Raw genomic sequence first — 19,473 nt, 5'->3', positions numbered from 1 at the left:
TGCAATTTAGCAACTGCAGCAGAAACCAGATCACGAGGCGTGTGTTTGTGTATGAGTGTGTGTGTGTGAGTATGTGAGGGTCTGCATGCTTTTACAAGGCATTGCATGTGGTTTAATGAATTTATACATCTGTGCTGGTTTGGGTGGCATACATGTAGCGTTCCTCTTTTTCTAATGACCGTCAGACAGCTGTGTGCTCATTCATGTGTGCGTGTGTTTATCTTTGTCTGTCCAAAGAGCCGATCAGATTTCCTCAAAGCAGCCTTCAGATGTGGTCTAATGACACTTTTGGGTGATAGATAATCTGGTAATACGTACCAGCGCTGGGGATGTCACTTAGCATGCGTCTTGTCATGTTATATCGCACAAAACACCTACATGTTTGATGCGATCTACACATCCAGGAACTAAGAAGGCAGCCAAGCAGGACTGGCAGGTTGTCAACACTCAGACAAAAACAAAAATATGATGTACAGTCTGATGGGCAGCATACTTTATAACCAGTAACTTTGTTTCAGTACTTAATACTTTGTGTATTATTTAAAAATCTTTCAAATAAAATCCTTAAAGGAACATTTACTTGAAAAACAAACCTGTAGAAGCTATTTGCAAAAGGCTTGTTATATCTGGAATGTTCTTGTTTTAAGCTTTAATCTAACAAAATGTAATGCTTAAAACAATATACTGTAAAAAACATAAGCGCGTGTGTGTGTGTGTGTGTGTGTGTGTGTGTGTGTGTGTGTGTGTGTGTGTGTGTGTGTGTGTGTGTGTGTATATATGTATATATATACACACACACACAGGCACACACACACACACACACACACACACACATACCGAAAATATTGAAATGTATTTTACATACAAGTATATATTGATATATCAGCATAACAAAATATCCATTACACTGTAAAAAAAAAAAAAACATCCCCAAGTCAAAATTTAAATTTTTCAATTAGTCTGACGTATTATTTCTCATTGAGCCAATGTTAACAGACTATTGCAACAAGAATTGCACTTGGGCCAATTTAAAAATTTAGATGTGACCAGTCACTAGAAAATTTTGACTTGGAGAGGTTAGAATTTTTTTTACAGTGTAAGATTGTTATTTTATTTTATTTTTTTGCTTTTAAATCTAGGAATTAGGTGAAACTTTCCACTTACTGTTTGTTCTTCCTTGCAAACCAGTCAAAGAAATTCCCTCCTAAATATATGTTAATTTGTAGTTTGTTAACAGTTTGGGTAAAATGTAGAAATAAAGGAAGCTGTTTGAACCCTCCCCAACTCCCCCCTCCCCCCCTCATCCTGCGGTGATGTCAGCATTCGTGTGAGGTACTGTAGCAGTCAGCGCAGGGCTGTTACTGAAATAGTCTCATAATTACAGGTGTGTTTGCTCAGACTCAGATAACGCTGCGGACGCAACGGAATATTGTATCAGCAGTTGCTGTAAAAAGGCTTTACTGGTGCCTCTCGCTCGGACTGAAGAGTAGGGAACGAAGATAATATCACATGCGCTACTTAGCCCTCTCTTGACCTCAACCTGTTTTCATAGGCAAATGCTCATTTTAAGGGTTAACGTGCATGCGTGCGCTTGGCAACTCAGCTCTGTGGACTTTTATTACCTGCCATAACTTGTCACCAAACAGCACAAGAAAGCAATGGCACAAGAGGACAAGCACCCGCCTCTGCAGGGTCACAGTGCCCCTTATTGCATGAGTATGGGATTTCGAGCGTCTGATGACAGTGACTAAGTCTGGTGTGGCGCACATCTAATGCTGCAAGCGCTTCTACTGCATTTCAAGACCCTGATCTGATTTAACTGTCACCGGCAGCCACGCGGCCATTTTTTCATCACTTTCTTTCTCTCTTTCACTTTTTATTTCTCTTTAATTGTGCCTCCACTTTCTCTTCCTCACTCTTCCGCTCTCCCACGCACATGCTAACTCTCTCCCACTCTGTTCTAAGCCTTCTTGCTAAGTGAGCAGAGGCCCTTCTTCTCTGGCAGAGCCCTTAAGAGAGAGGCTGTCTGCCCAAAATAGCTGCACTGTAGGGAATACCAACAGATAGGGCCTTCACAGTGCTTCTGTAGGTGAACAACAAATCAGGGACCGGAGTCACCGGACTGAAACTCCTCAGTCATTTAACTCATAAACATTACACCCTCATACGATCGATCTTGCTCTTTCACATGCATCCGTTCTCACAGTTTCTCACAGGCAAATATAGGCTGAACCCTTTTGAACCTAGATTCGGCGTTTATTTGAGAATAAGTGAGTCACGGCTCTATTTGCGTTGTAGAGGGTGAGCATAGTTCATATAAGTAATAAAGGAAGGTGTGCTCTCCCCTCCCTGAGGTGTGGCGCTCTCTCAAACTCTTTTTTTTCTGAGGATTGAGTCTTTCTCTTTCAGATGGAAGCTTTACAGGCTTGTTTACATTGGAGGGAGTCTTAGCAAGCTAGCGTTACTCTCGTAAAGTGTTGGAAGGGTGCTACTGTGCGTCAGTGTATCCTCAGGGCTTGTTTTCGTCTGTCTTGTGATTATTGAAGGTGAGTGTTGTGGGTTCTGTCATAGCTTTTTATTAAATGCTAACCTGGAAGTCCCGCAGCAATGCTGAGATGACATCACAGATATGAGAACTGTGATTTCTGGTACTTTCTAATACAGTCATCATTGTCCCTTTGTATTTTGGTTTAATTTGTTAGTTGGAACTTGCACTGCAAAAATAAATCTATTTCTTAATCAGTGCATTTGTCTTTATTTCCAGTAATAAATATAAAAATTAATATTTGATGACTTTTTTTTATGATTTTAAACAGCAAGGATGCATTAAATTGATTAGAAATGACAGTAAAAACATTTTACAAAAGATTTTTTTTTTTTTTAAATAAATCAAAGAAAAAATATTAAGCATCACACAACTCTTTTCAACATTGATTTGACTTGACTCAAGAAAACAGATGTTTTAAATTGTAATAATATTTGACAATATTTTTTGTAAAAGAAGTGTATATAAGTGTAAGTAATTTTAACTTGAAAACAAAACAAAAATACTGACTGAGAATTTTTTTAATGCCGTCATCCCTTGTGTTATGTCACACAGTTCTGTTTTCGTATGCAGCAGCGGTGATGTGTAATAAACTGGAAATATGAGATATTTTCTGTGTTTTCAGGCGACCTCTCACCTACCGTCATCTCTTGGAAAGTGAAAGCAGAACAAAGGCTTATTCGGTAAGGGGAAATCTACCTCTGTCCCTGGCTGTCATAGAAAAACTCTGGACATTCCATGAGAAGAGTATTAAAGTGTCCAGAGCTCACCTGCAGAAGACGGGAGAGTCATGTCACCGACAGTCACCGACAGATGAGGGCGAGAGATGCTGAAGTGATGGAAGGAGAGCGAGCGAGTGAGGGATGAGGGGCGCTGCTGTGAGTGGTTCTTTGGCAGTGTCTTAGCTGGTTGTTGTGTGGAGTGAGAACGAAGCAATCAGCAAGTATACTGCCGCAGAAACTCATCACCTTGGGAAGCCCATCCGTCCGACCCCACTCACGCACTTACAGCCTGGAGAGAGACAAGAAAAGAGAAACCTCAGTCTCAACATATTACCAAGCTTCTCATCCCATTCTTTCTTCTTCTAATTGTGAGTGTGAGCTTTTGTTTCTGTCACTGTTAAGCGGTAAACACGTACAGCGACTGATTTCATCAGTGTTTCAAGTGAAAGACTGATTCATGCTTACAGTATCTTGGGTAATTTGTTCCATTACGTTGTTGTCAAACCATTCTTTCTTTTTTTCTCTCTTACATTAGATCAGGAGTGATTTAGTCAAGTGTTATTGTGAAAATCAGCTGACCAGATTTCAGTATTGCTATGACATTGTTGTGACATGTTTATACTTGACCCTATAGCTTACAGTCTGATGACATATTCAGATGACTTTGTGTTGCAATATGTTCATTATGAAGTTTGCTAATGGTCTAAAATATACATTATCATCATAATGATGAACGAAAATACTAATCATTCTGGTTTGAAAAATATCTAGAATATTTTTTTGAAAATAAAAATATATGAAATTTGTATAATATAGAATGTGTTTAATAACTATTTATTTATATATATATATACATACATATATTGATTGTAATAAATGTATTTTTAATAGACTGTATTCTTATGATAAAAATATATGAATGCGTTTTTTTAAAATGTCGTCATTATTGTCATGTGTTATTTCTTTATTTCTGGTTTCTGTTTAGTATTAACTTTAAAGCAATTCGTGTGTATTAAGTCGAGTTTCATTTTCTGGGAATTTCATTAGTGTTTTGGTTTCGGTTGTTGATCATCAAAAGGGTGGTTTGAGCAGGTGAATGAAACAGCCATAACTCACTTGAGTTTTTGATGTGATCACATCAGTGTGGCAATAAGTCTGAACTTGTCCGGAAAGCTGAAAATCAATTTAGTAAGGTCTTTCACAAAGTATTAAAGCGCTTTGTTTTAAATCATACCCTGAAAATGAGATTACAGTGTAGATGCAACACTGTAGCCTTCACAGATTTAATATCGCAAACATATTAATGTTACTTTAAAAGGTATGGTGTTGGACACCATATATATCAAAGTACAATGACAGCAAATTAACTATGGATAACCTCAGATATTTGTCCAATAGGCCAGTTTAACACTGTCAATCCCATTTTTATGCAATGACACATTTTTGGGGCAAACTCCTAGCAAACAAATTCTGTTGTTTCTGTTGTATGATTAATATACCCAGACTGCATTTAGAATTTTATATTACTTTATCACTTTAGTCTATTTCAGTAGTTTTATATGGATATATTATCTGTAATGAAAGATCAAAACTGAACTTGCCTTGTTAGACCTCCTAATGTGATTCATGCACATATCAGAATGCAAAATAAAGTCCTTCTCAAGTATATTTTTCATTGGATTACAATACAACAAAATATATTTTATAATGTGATATATATTATTCAACACATTTGGAATATAACAGTGCAATTTGAAGAAAGCCTCATCATTTCTGCTCACTTTTAGACTGTATCTTCACACCTTATACTGACCATATACTCATGAAAGCTTTAGCGTAAGTTCTGCCAGGAAGACTCAATTGTTACGTCACTTATTACCTTCTGATCTAACCAATCGTGTTCTAATACTCAATAGCATCGGTACTTACACGTCTGAGTTCGTAGATGCTGACGCCTACATTCACCTCCATCCTCCCAACCACCACCAGGATGGTCCCTTCCCATACCTCCCAGGGAGTTGGCTGCGCCCCTGCCTTCGTCTTCAGGCAGGAAATGCAGATTCTGTACCCTCGGATTGCGAGCTACGAACTTTATAACACAATACTTGCTTGCTGGACTGTAAATAAATGAATGCTTTGTTACATTTTGCCTCCCGCGTCTTTCTGGTAGAACTAAGGGTTGCCTTTAAGGGGACCTATTATATCCCCTTTTACAAGATTTAATATAACACTCAGGTGTCCCCAGAATGTGTCTGTGAAGTTTCAGCATGTATCTTTAAATGCAAATGAGTTGCTGCTCCCCGCCCTACTTTCCAGAAGAGGGCGGAGCCTTTACAGCATGTGCCTCGGATACTCTGACAAAAACTAAAATATCTGTTTGGTGTTGATTAGCATCTCTATTGCAGTCACTCTCACCTGACATTGCTGTTCTTCATCATCATGAAAGTTAATTATCTGCATGCGTTTTAAAGCCATATCAGTCTAAACTTCTAATATATGTTTTTTTGAGCGCACGCATCTGAAGCAGGCGCAAAGAAAGCCAGCTGTCAGATGGGTCACATGAGTATTAAACTAAGTTCTTTCACGTCTTATTGCGCTTAAACTGTCAAATTCACACAAGGTTATGTCAAAAACAGAAAGTTCACAAAGACAGTCGGTAATGTCTGTGAACGTAAACTGCAAGTAAAGAAATCGCATGTGTATATATTAGATCTGTGTATTAAAGTGAAAACAGCGTAATATACAGTACCTGCTATATATGCTGTTAATATGAATCAAACAAAAAGAAAAACAGAAAATCACTCACTGCTCTTGATTGATTAACTATAGTAGCTTTAATAAAAATATTTTTTACTTGAATGCTGCTGTTAAATGCTCTGGAGAGGAGATACACATGGCGGACTGTGCACCGTAAACACTCGCAATCTTCCTACAAGTCTGCACTTTTGTGATGTAAAGCCGCTTTGAATGTCGAGAAGTCTGCTGCGGAGCTCGCTTCAGTGCTGGCTTGGTAATAGGGCACATTGAGGGCGCATATCTTCCGCAAAGGGAAGGGCCGGGGGGGTGGTTCGTGAGCACTCTTTTGAAACCTAAAATGACAAATGAAACACATGGACTTAACGGACACGCACGTGCGGCAGCCATTTTAAGTCAAAAGTACATATGAAGTGTGACATTCAGGACAGGGCCATGGCGGATTATATGTGTACACTTCACTTAGGGCAGGGTCTATGCTAATGGAGGGGTCCGACAGCAGTTGCGGCAGGGGCCTGTGCAATGTGACGTCACAAAAGCAATCTGCAAACGGCTTGTCTTAAGAGACTGCTTATGATTTATGGGTATTAAAAAAATATTAAGTAATTATTGGTGGATTGGATTGGGTTAATTGGTGGATTTTTACCATTATTTTTACCACACACGCTGCCAACACACATTTATGTTCAAACACCATGTAATAATAGGTCCCCTTTAATGGAGGATCAAGCAAAACATTGCTTTTCATTTTCTTTTCACCTCTTTTTTTCTCTGCCTAAAATAAAATGATGCACCACACTGGGAAAGAATGCTGCCGTTTTCTGGGAGCTTAAACATCATTGCTCTATTTGTGACAGTGAGATGAAAGGAGATATATCTACCTAAATTTAATCCTGGCCTAAATAACAGACCGGTGGAAACAAAAATATCGCTGGAAACTGAAATATGGGCTTCTGTTTTTTGACAAAATGGTTGGTTGGTTAATGCAATGCAAATTAATGCAATGCAAGAATAAGCTTGAAAAAATTACAAAAATGTTTCACAAAGAAAAGAAAAGAAAAGAAAAGAAAAGAAAAGAAAAGAAAAGAAAAGAAAAGAAAAGAAAAGAAAAAATGACCAAGATCTTGAAGCTTGAAGTTCACATTACGCCATCTAATGGTGTATTATAGTGATTGCAGATGTATTGTCAATAATTGCAGAAACAATGCCGCATTGCTTGCACATTTAATAGCGTAAATCTCTCACAGTTCCATTTGGAATGTTGGAATGCAGATGTTTAAAATGAACTAGAGCCATCACCATCACTAATAATAGCTTTAAGCTTATTACTAGATGAATGACATTTGGTTGACAAAGATTAAAGATCTAAAGAATAAAGAATGTTTGGAATCTTTGCCTATACAGTATAAGTGCTTTCTATTGGTGCTTGTTTCGGAATGAATCTTTGACGTGAATGAATCAAATCTTGTGAGAAAAAAAAAAAAACAACGATCTGCTTCATCGTCATTTGTGAGGGAAATGGTTAAACATCCTCTCTAGATTTCCTTCCCACAATACTTGTTTCTGTCGATTCGGCGTTTTTTATTTTTTTTTATAGACGAATGGTTCCTTCCATGACTCGCAAATGTGACAGTGGTCCTGTCCCAAATGGCGCCATAAGCACTCGCGGTCTTCTGCTAGTCCGCACTTTCGTGACGTAACGTCGCTTTGACTGTCAGGAAGAAGCCTGCGGGTTTGGCATAGGTGCGCATCGAGGGCGCATATCGACCACAAAGAGGGCGCTCGCGAGCACCCTTCTGAAACCCAAAATGACAACCGGACACCCTACGGTCGCGTACGCGGCAGCCATCGGAAAAGTCGACAAGACCGAAAGTGCATGTGAAGTGTGCCATTTGAGACAGGGCCGGTGAAACCAACATAAATTGTCACTAAACGAATCAGTGAACCATTCTGTATGAATATTTTAGTGAATTGTTTCAAAAGATTCGAATCATTTGATGAATCAGTTCCCAGCACTAGTGATTGATTTCACCTTCTGAAACTGCAAAAACAAAGTTCGTCAGCTTAGATTTTAAAGGCTGGGGTACGTATGGATTGTTTTATAAAGACAATCGGGTTTAATAAGTAGATGGCGACACGTTGCAACATGTTTTGATTTGTTGTTATTGTCATTGTCAAGACATTGTTTCACTGCCTCAGCTGTTGTGAAGAAGCTGTTTGACTGGCGTTTATAAAAGCGTCTTACATCGCTGGATCTTAAAGCTCGTCTTGTTTTCGGGGTAATGCTTCGTCAGGGGGACAGTGGACTGGAAATCTATTTATTTACAGTTGGACTCGATAATTCAAATAAGGCAAACTTTTAACAAACATAAACACACAAACGGTGCGGGTAGATTTTAAAGTAGTTCACGGGAAAACTATGGCCGAGACGAACCGGACCGCCGTGTATGTTTACGAACAGGTTGTTATCCTGGCATCATGTATACTTTCGTTTTTTGGGTCACTTTTAATTATATGCACATATCTACGTTGGCTCGATTTGAGAACTACACCGAGAAAACTGCTCGTGTATCTGTCTGTGTCTGACCTTCTGTCTGCACTCTCGTACTTTTACGGAGTTTTGCGGATTTTTGACTCTGATTCTGCGGATTGTATTGCGCAAGGAGCAATTTCCACATTCGCGAACACCAGCTCATTCTTCTGGACCGTGGCTATAGCCATCTACTTGTACGTTTTTATTGTGAAGTCCAGCCAGAGACAGGCCGACAACTTGGTGCTGTATTTTCATCTTATCAGGTAAACATTTCGAAGCATTTCTTCACTGTCAGGAAGGTCTTAAAGGGATAGTTCACCCAAAAACGAAAATTCTGTCATCATTTACTTATCCGTATGTTGTCCCAAACCTGTATGAGTTTCTTTCTTCTGTTGAAATAAAAAGAAGATATTTTGAAGAATGTTGGTAACCAGACAGTTGACGGAAGCCATTGACTTCCATAGTAGGAAAAAAAAAAAAAAAAATACTATGGAAGTCAATGGCTACTGTCAACGGTTTGATTACAGACATTCTTCAAAATATCTTCTTTTGTGTTCAGCAGAAGAAGGAAACTCATAGAGGTTTGGAACAATAAAAGGGTGAGTAACGTTAAATTATGACAAATTTTTATTTTGGGGTGACCTATCCCTTTAAACCAAAGGTTAACCCAAATAAAATTACAAAAATCACCACCATTATGATGTTCCAAATCTGTATGGCTTTTTATTCAGTGGAACACAAAAGCAAATGTTTGAGGAATGACTGAGTCACCATTCACTTTAATAGTATGGGAAAATGTGAAATCCCTTTAAAACGTTCGAGGGTTGCTATAGCATAAATTAAACACATTTATTTGTATTCAATCTTATTTGTATTTATAATATTGAATAAACATGCAATTATTATTAATTTTAACATACTTTATTTGCCTTTGCAGTTTCAGAGTTTAGTTTGAGTATAGTTGACGTTTTAATGCAATACTAGGCTATTGAATACATTCAGTTCTGATATGTAATATTTGTACTTTAAAAAATGAAGTTTAAAGTTATATATGTACATTATATAGCCTAAAATCTAAAACGTCCATATGCATATGTCATGCTTATCCTTTAATTTAATTTACAGGTAATCAGGAGATTATTTATTTCCTTTATATATTAAAGGAATTTAGGAATGGAGAAGATATTATTTCTAATCAGTTTATAATATTTTGCCTTTAGAATCCTATTCCTTTAGCTTCATGAATAAAAAAGATTTTAGACAGTCAGTGTTCTTTACAAAGACTATAGTGAAGATTTTGTGTGAGAATGCTGGCTCTCATGAACTTACTTGTGTATCCTGTTTCCAGTCTGATCTTGTGATTTGTGGTTTTTGTCAGCTGGGGCGTTCCTTTCGCCATCACTGTGGCAGCCCTGTCCCTGCACAAGATCGGCTATGATGCCTCTGAAGTGTCCGTAGGCTGGTGCTGGGTGAACATCCAGGCTAAAGACCATGTGCTGTGGATGCTGCTCACGGGAAAGATCTGGGAGTTCATTGCCTATGTCACACTGCCAGTCCTGTACATCCTTATTAAGATTCACATTAACAGAGCAGTAAGTCCACCGCTGCTCATCACAGACAGTTTAACATTACAGCTTAGCAGAGTTTTGCATGACATTTTCATAAACTCTTAATGGGTGCAATAGGCGAGTTAATGTATCTGGGAAATATAATAATATCATAAAATAGTGATTTCTAGGCCTGGAAATGTCATGGAAATTAATAAAATCTTAAAAGGTCATAAAAGTATCTTTAGTTATGCTGAGCTATAAAATATTTCAAGGTCTATAAACTGTGAGTGACTGTGAGAGAAAACAGAAAAAAATCAGTTGGATAAGTTATGGATAATCACTTATAAAAAGGGGTGGGAACCCAGTAAAGTTCATTGTTGGAATTAAATAAGCAAATAACATTAAAGACTCGCTGACATTCTTGTCATAGTAACACAACTACATTCTGCAAACCACATGTTTTAGTGATGGGGGTGTATGTTTATGCTGTTTCCTTGCAAAGGAAATATGAAAGATTTAGTATCACTTAGGTTTTTAGGTTTGCCAGCCACTTTCAATACACTTTTAAATTGACAGGTCAGCTAAAAACAAAAATTCTGTCATCATTTAAACTACTGTTTAAAAGTTGGTGTCGGTAAGATTTTGAATGTTTTTAAAACAAGTATTTATTTGATGAAAAATACAGTAAAACATTAATATTGTGACAAATATTACAATTTAAAGTAGCTGTTTTCTAAGTTAATATGTTTTAAAATGTCATTTATTCCTGTGATGGTAAAGCTGAATTTTCAGCATCATTACTCCAGTCTTCAGTGTCACATGATCCATTAGAAATCATTCTAATATGCTGATTTGCTACTGAAGAAACATTTCTTATTATTGTCAATGTTGAAACTTAATATTTTTGTAGAAAACATGAATTTTTCTATGATGAATAGAATATTAAAAAGAACAGCATTTATTTGAAATGGGAATATTTTGTCACTTTTGAACAGTTTAAAGTATCCTTGCTGAATAAAAGTATTAATTTCTTTAAAATAAATTACTTAATGTTAATGTACGCAACCACATGCATAAGTCATGTGTAAGTCCGAATTTTTATTTTAAGTGAGCTGTTACTTTAATATTAAATATCTCTCTTTGTGCTCTTTTTATTCTCTCTCTGTGATGTTTTTAAGCATGCAGCCCTGTCTGAGTACCGTCCCATCCTGACCAGCAGCCCTGTCTCTCACTCACTGTCTTCCATGGCAGACAGGAAGCTCACCCTCATCCCCATCATCTTCATCATACTCCGCGTGTGGAGCACCATCCGCTTCCTGCTCCTGCTGAATGACTCCCATGCAGGGCACAACCCAGTACTGGTGACCTTGCATGTAAGTCACCTGGTTCCACTTAGTTAAACCTGAAATTAACTTAATTTTCTTCTACCTGAAGTCCAATTCTCCTTAGCATCATGCTGTTTATTTGTGTACTTCATCCAAGTCATTTATCTTTACTTGCCCTTATTGCATTTGGCAACCCAATGATTCTGATTTATTTATTTTTAATAGGGAATTGGAAACACCTTTCAAGGAGCTGCAAACTGCATCATGTTTGTGCTGTTCACTCCCTCGATTCGTTCACGACTGGTGGCTCTGCTGTGCTGCAAAGGTTGGGACAGACACTGGAGCTCAGAATCAGTGTCCCAGAACAGGGCAGCAAATGCATATACGCCTTCACACAGGGAGGAAAACACCAGCCCCCAAACCTTGGAGAACAGTGTGGAGTAAGAGCTACTAAGATCCGGCATCTGCTCCTGAACATTTAACTCTGTTTAAACGCACAAGGCTGGATGATGCCAAGAGTGAAAGCTCGACTTTATGGCTCTTTGCTGTGGTTGTTCGACTTACATCAGAGCCTTATGCTCAGCCTTCTTGTTTGACCAAGCGCCTTCACGGATTACAGGGGACTGTGGTCACATGCACAAAACCCACAGAGCATGGAACACAAATGCACTTTCTGTTACCGGTTTAGCTCAGCACTTTAGGCGAAAGGCTTTCTGTCTTCCAAATCTGTTTTCATTTTGCTGCCGCAGATATCTCATGTTCATTTAAATAGAAATGAGATCTGTAGCTCAGGGGAAGCGAGGATACAGCAGTTTATTATCTAGTGACCAAAATGGCAAATGTACTGTGAAGTGTTTTTACAAGGGATTTTTTTCCTCTTTCTCCCAACAAAGCACGTGTTCTTAATGCAAAGTTAATACTGTACATTACATCTATTATGGATTTTTAAAGCATGATTTATATGGATAATATACTGTACTGATATGTATAAACTTATAGTATTTCTATTATAGTAATTTTTTCCCTGTATGTATGTATGTATTATGCCAATCTCATTTAATTGTATTCACTTTTTCTCTGTATATAGATACATGCACCTAGCTGGGCAAAATTTGCATTCAGGGCACAGGCCACAAAATGCACATTTATTGTTACTTCACACAATGCCTTTGAAACACTGGGGAAGAAGTGCCTTTTAATCTTTGCATATGTAGTTATCAATTTGTACATGTAGTTATATTTTATCAGCATATCAACTGAATTCAATAAAGTGATTACCTTTCAGATTCATTGTTACTGTAGTATTTTTTATATACTATTATAGTTGTCCTTATATTATAGATTTAGCTTTTATTTTTATATTTATAGTTTTAATTTTAATTTTAGTTAAATTTTGTTATGTTTTTATTAATTTTTGTTTTTAATTATTTAGTTAATAGATTTAGTGCTTTGATTTTAGTTGCCAATGCAACACTTCTAATTTTCAATCATTTTTTTTTTTTTTTTATGTCAGCTTTAATTCATATTACAAAAAGGTTTGTAGTAGTTGTAGTTAATGTTAACCCTGGGCAGATTATTGTGTGAGATATATAATTATTTAATAAACATTACACAGCTCTCTGGAATCCAGACTTCTGATTGGTCAATCGTGGCATTCAGCAGTCGCCATTCTATACCCTTATACTGTATGGTGCACTATTTGAAGGGACAGCCATTTGTAGTGGTGTTCGAAACAATACTGGGCAGCCCTGGACAATATCAAGTGCGAGCTCAGGTCAGGAGCTGAAGCCCGTGGGACATGACACCACCGGAAAAAACCCAGAGACAATATCTGCACCTGAAAAGCAGGGACGTCTAATTTGTAGAACAAAGGTGGATGGCGAGGACCAGCTGGCCTCCGCACAAATGTCGGCATGACCAAGACCAAGCCCAAGCACAAGAGGAGGCCATTCCCCTGGTGAAGTGGGTCTTCACCCCAATAGGGCACTGCAAGCCCAAGCTAGCTATTCCATCCACTATCCAATGAAGTCTCTGCTTCATAACTGGCAGCCCCTGTGAGCGGCCTCCGACACATACTGCTCTGACTGTCGGAACTGGCCATAGCGCTCAATATACACCCAGACCCGGACCGGAAAAAGTGGGTATGGTGTCTGCTCATCCTCAGTGGAGGGGAGAGCAGAGAGCGTTATGACCTGTGCTCTAAAGGGTGTGGAAAGGCACGTAAAGGCCTTTAACTTTACTGTCATTAGGCCCAAACTCGTGGCAGGATGCATCCACTGAAAGAGCCTGCAGATCCCCAACTCACTTGACAGATGTCAGAGCCAGCAGAAGGGCAGTCTTTAGCGAGAGAGGCCGAAGGTCGGCTGTTATGAGTGGCTCAAACAGAGGGCCTTGAAGTGCCCTAAGGACTTTCGACAGGGCGAGGCCCGTTCAGCCTCCTGGCCATCTGAGAAACTTGACTGTCAAGTTGTTGTTTTTTCCCCAACTTACTGGCCAGCTATAGGAGTGTGGTACGCTGCAATAAATGCCCTGTATACCTTGAGCATGGACGGGGTGCATCTGCCGACCAGCAGCTCATGTGGAAATGAGAGTATTGAAGCGATCTCGTATGATAGAAGGTCTACATCCCGGGCTGATCTCCATTCCCCTGGAGATGGTCCATTCCGGGACAGCATATCTGCTCCCGTGTTCATGGAGCCTGGTATGTGTACCGCTCTCAATAAGCGAAGATTGTACTGAACCCACAGAAGGAGGCGGCCCGCCAGCTTGTTTAGCAGACGAGACCTGAGACCCCCTTGGTGATTTATATGGGCTACCACTGTCATGCTGTCCGATCAGACCAGGACATGGTGCCCTGAGTTCTGATTGGAACTCCTTGTAGCACTGCCATCATCTCTAGGTGTGCCAGTTCATCATCGGCTCCTTCTAGGAGCCGAAGCCAGGTCTGTCGTTGCATAGGGCGCCCCAAACAGTCTTTGAGGCATCCACCATGACTACTTTTCTTCTGGAAACAGAGCCCAGTTCTACCCCTAACTGATACAGATGAGCCGTCCCCAATTCTGAATGACTAGCCTCTGAATTTTCAGATTGCGCTCCAGTGAAATCCAGGCCCGCATTTGTGCCGAGTCAAAGACTACCCCTGGAAATTAGATGTGTTGGCTGGGGGACAGTGAGCTTTTGCTTAGATTGATCCTGAACCCTAGACTTTCCAAGTGGCTAAGGAGCAAAGATCTGTATAGTTCCTCCTTAGATCTGCATAGTTCCTCCTTCGATTGGGCTAAGTTCCTCCTTCATCCTCCTTCCTCCTGCATAGTTCCTCCATCGATTGGGCTAAGAGCAGCCAATCATCGAGGTAATTCAGGATGAGTACTCCCAACTGTCTCAGTAGGGAGAGGGCCACATCCACGCATTTCGCAAAAGTGTGCAGAGCTAGGGACAGTCCGAATGGTAGGACTGTATATTGGTAAGCCACCCCTTTGAACGTGAATCTCAAGAATGGTCTGTGATGAGGGGCTATCTTGGAATGAAAGATCAGATCCACTGATAAATTCACTGATAAAAACCAATGCCCTGGGCAAATCTGTGAGTGGATTTGTTTTAAAGTTAGCATTCTGAACGGCCGTCTTATCAGAGCACAGTTCAAACATCTCAAATCGAGGATGGGCTGGAGGCCGCCATCCTTCTTTGGAACGAGGAAGTAGCGGCTGTAAAAGCCTGACTCACTGAGGGCTGTGGGAACTTTTTCCACAGTGCCCTTCACTAGTAGAGCTTGTACTTCGGCTCAGAGGACGTGAGCATCGACGTCCAAGACTGAAATGTGAATCACGCCCCTGAATTGGTCTGTGAGTGAACTGGAGCGAGTTTGAACTGAAGCGAGATAATCAAACCCTGTTTGATTATTTCTAAATCCCAAACCAACACAAGGGGAATAGATTTCCAATCCTGGCTCCGGGCGGTGATGGGCTTGAAGAGTCGCTTGATGGGCTTGACTGTGGCAGGGAGGCTGACGCTTGCATTAGGATAATGAAGAGGAGGAATGCTCTTTTTGTTTGTTTTTGATTTGATTTGCTATAACAGTGGAAGGAAGTCTGGGCGCGCATACCACTGGTGGGGCAGACCCTGTACCAACAACAGACACAGCGCCTCCAATGCCCGGAACTGAACAGGGGGTTGGGCGGTGATCACATGGTCACGTAGTCCAGACTTAGCCTCCTCCTCCTTGTGCCCGAAACATCAGGGCTGCTCGGGATCCAACCTAGGGTGAGGTCCCCGGTGCTTGGGAAACGGCCAGCGCTTAGCTGGGCGGAAGTTTATTTATAACGTGTCAATTCATTCGGGGCTCAGACTCACTCTCCAGTTTAAATCTAGATTAAAGCCATCTCTTTAGCCAAGCATTCACATAATGCATCTCATAACCGTATACTCCAGTTATATCAGATCAAATGCACATGATTATCTTTGCTTAAAGGTGCTCTAAGCGATTTCACGCGTTTTTTAGGCTGAAACATTTTTGGTCACTATCCGCTAGTTGCCTGTCCCCTGAACAGACTGTAAAAAAACGTGGTCTCTGTAGACAGCCCAGGCTCCACAAACGGCAACAAAAACAAACTGAGCCAACCTGTACCACGAAACATAAACAGTGTTCCAGCCAATAACCGACCAGAATGATTTAGGGTGGGGGTTGGGGGGTTAGTGCATGTGCACATGAAGGGGGGTGTGGGGAGTGGAGGAGAGAGAAGCATGAAGAGGGAAGTTAGCTAGAGGAGAGATGTCCTAGACAATGACAACGACTAACGTTAGAATTGTATTTTCTTGAATTTTGACATGGCCGAAACACGACCAAAGAGACAACGTTCCGATAAACAAATATCAAAGAAGAGGGAAAAGAGAAGGAAGGGAGGGGACGGGATGAGGAGGAGGGAGGGTCGAGCTAGCCTCCGTTTTGTTTTGCAATACTTCGAACGTTCGAACGAATTGCTTAGAGCACCTTTAATGTAATGAACAGCAGCTACGCTAATTATTTTCCATTTGCTTTTCTGTTTTATCTTGGGATGCCCATCCTGAGGTAACTAAAGAGGTATGTCAGCTCCAGTTTAAATCCAGCCTCTTATGAAGACTTCAGATGCCCCAACACCTGTGAAGAGAGAGCGCCAACTCCTGCGAGGAGTCAACATGCACCAATGCTACATTTTTCTATCCTAATCATTTGTTATAACAAACAAGTATTCATTGCTTCAACAAGCTCATTGTTTCTGCCTTAAATTAAAACATTGTTTAAATTAATACATTATTAGCCAAATGTGTGATTTGTATATATACATTTCTGAAATACATAACTTGGACACAGTCACCTCTGATAACAGGTCACTTTAAATTGTAAGGTAGAAATGCATTTTCTGTAAAGCTGCTTTGAAACAATATGTATTGTGGAAAGCGCTATACAAATAAATGTGAATGTAATTTAATTTAATTCACCTCTCCCGAAATACATGAATGTAACCGGTGAAGTGGGAAAAGAATAGAGTAAATTTTATAGTTACCTAATTCCTACACAATGTGTATCTGATATGAATAAAACCCGTCATTTATATAGCCTGTATGATGCACTGAATATTCTTATCACACCGGTGTGATCGTACACTCAAGGGACCAGCCTGGACTGATCACACCGGTGTGATCATACGCGTACGTCAACAAGTGATGTCACCCAACATTGCTTAGAGCACTTTTAATGTTGTAGGGTATGCCTCAAAGTTGTAATGCCTCAAAGGGTTGTAGTGATGTTTGAAACCATACTGGGCATCCCTGGACATTATCGAGTGCACTCATTCCATCCCACAATGCACCTCAAAATGTACCATCGTACCAAATTACCATTTGCTGCATTTTGTTATTCTTCCATTTATTTACATATAGCAGCTAATGAATCAGAAGTTCACACACATTCACAGAAAATAGCTTACTTTACTAGAGTTGCAAAATAAGGTGGATATGCAACTGGCACCATCTTGCATCTTGGTTATCATTTATAGTGAAAATGACTGTATTTGTTGTATAAATTATTGTGTACTGTATACTAATATTAATGTATAATTTTTTTGCTATTACAATTTTATACATTCTAATGGACTATTTTATTTCTTAGCAGACCCTTTAAAGTCACAATGAAATGGAAGAAGTCTTTTCTTCCATATTGTGACATATTCGAGTGTAATGTATTTTTTACCTGAAGGTCCATTGATTTTTGATTAAACATTATGAGGTAAAAGGAAGAAGAAAGAATCATTCACAAAAAGATCAATAACATATATTTGGAAAATAGATAGGGCGAATTTTTATTTCATGTCAACTTTAAGATAGTAGTCTATGCTGCAGTTACTGACATCAATATTTCATGACCGAGTTTATTTTTTAAAAGTATTGCACTTATGTTGGCAGCTCCACGTCTGCTAAAAAATCAGAGGTGTCAATCACTGTAAGCTCTTTCTTGACCATAATGTCTGTATGGAGAGAATCTATGTGTTAAGTATTTGTAAAAAAAAATTAAATGATTGCGCAAGCATTTTCACACAATCCTCAACATTCATCTTGAGTCAGTGCGGATCTCTCTTGACGTTAGCTAATATACATTTTGCATGCCTGAGCTGTATCTGAGCTTCCTGAAATATTTGATAATACATGCTGTATAAGAGATTCGGTCCATGCAGTTTCACAGTTAGGATATACCAGCGACTTCTCCATTATCTCAGCATGATACCAGATCTGCTTTCAGTTAGCAAGAAGAGGAACTATTCTGAGGATAGCTGGGAAAAGGGCACAAGCTGAACACAACAATGGCAGATCTTTTGTTGATTGGTCATGTGGGCTGAGGGAAGCGGATGTTGATTGCCTACCTACTCTGGTATCGCTAATGCTAAAGCAGAGTCAGTTGACAAGCCAGTCTTGAGTAGCTCATAATAACAGTTTATTGACAGAGTGGAAACTGGAAACAGTTCAACAGTCATTTTTGAAACATGTACCATTAATTTTGACATGTATACACCTATGCAATTTAATGTTTTACTGGCAAGCTAAAAATCACTTGATTTTGTTCAGTCATTTTAGGGGCTTAATTGTCACTTAAGCATATTATCAATAAAAGTATCATTTAGAAGACAGATTTACCACTATATGTGAATCCAATACATATTCTGTATTTTGTTATCTGGTGTATCTTAAATGTGCTGAGATAATGGAGAAGGTATATCCTAACTGTGAAACTGGCATGGACACTCTTATACAGCATGTATTATCAAATATTTCAAGAAGCTCAGATACATCTCAGACACGCAAAATGTATATTTCATATATATATATATATATATATATCCCCATGAGGATGTTTCTGAAAATGTAAACAATTTTCATGTGATGGATTAGAATATAGCCTACATTAGAATATACAGTTTGTATAGTATAAAAATAAATTATGTCTATGGAAAGTGCCCATAAAACATGCAAACCCAATGTGTGTGTGTGTGTGTGTGTGTGTGTGTGTGTGTGTGTTAATATTAATGGTTTAACTTAGATTTGTATAAATATGCATAATTTGCTATGTATAAAAATGAATCTGTAAGCAAATGTAGCTGCTTTGCCTTTTGAGTATTTTGTTTTCCTTTAAGAGTTCATACTTTGAATTCAGAATAAACATGTATTTAAATGTTTTATTTGATTCATTATTATATTTACATTATTTAAAGATGACTCAATTTGATAATTTGTCATACAATTTAAGACGTCATATCTGGAATCGTAAAAGACTGAAATATTCTTCTGAGTTTATAGACCTGATGTATTTTCAAAGATACATTTTCAGATTAAAATAATGTTATTTTGTGGTCTGGGATTTTCTGGTTTATGGCTGATTTTGGTATAGTTCACTTTAGTGTCCGTCGCTTGGGAATGTTAGAGCCCAATGTTGGCATCTGCAATGACTGCGTACCACTGCAGAGGACAGCCTAAATGAGAGCATTTTTAAACCCGCACAGACCTGACTGTAAAGGAC

At 39.0% G+C, this 19,473-nt stretch overlaps 1 protein-coding gene across 1 annotated transcript; it reads left to right on the top strand.

Annotated features, from left to right (window-relative positions):
- The first annotated feature begins 7,819 nt into the window (after positions 1-7,819).
- Positions 7,820-12,715, top strand: gpr157 (G protein-coupled receptor 157). Its single transcript, XM_084428064.1, has 4 exons — positions 7,820-8,817; positions 9,933-10,146; positions 11,283-11,477; positions 11,655-12,715. Exons 1-4 carry the CDS (start codon positions 8,441-8,443, stop codon positions 11,871-11,873), a joined length of 1,005 nt encoding a protein of 334 aa, XP_084284190.1. The 5' UTR covers positions 7,820-8,440; the 3' UTR covers positions 11,874-12,715.
- The last annotated feature ends 6,758 nt before the right edge of the window (positions 12,716-19,473 follow it).

Source organism: Rutilus rutilus (assembly GCF_951802725.1).
Source record: "Rutilus rutilus genome assembly, chromosome: 13".
In the NCBI taxonomy this organism is placed as follows: Eukaryota; Metazoa; Chordata; class Actinopteri; order Cypriniformes; family Leuciscidae; genus Rutilus; species Rutilus rutilus.
This window is presented reverse-complemented; position numbering and strand designations above follow the sequence as displayed.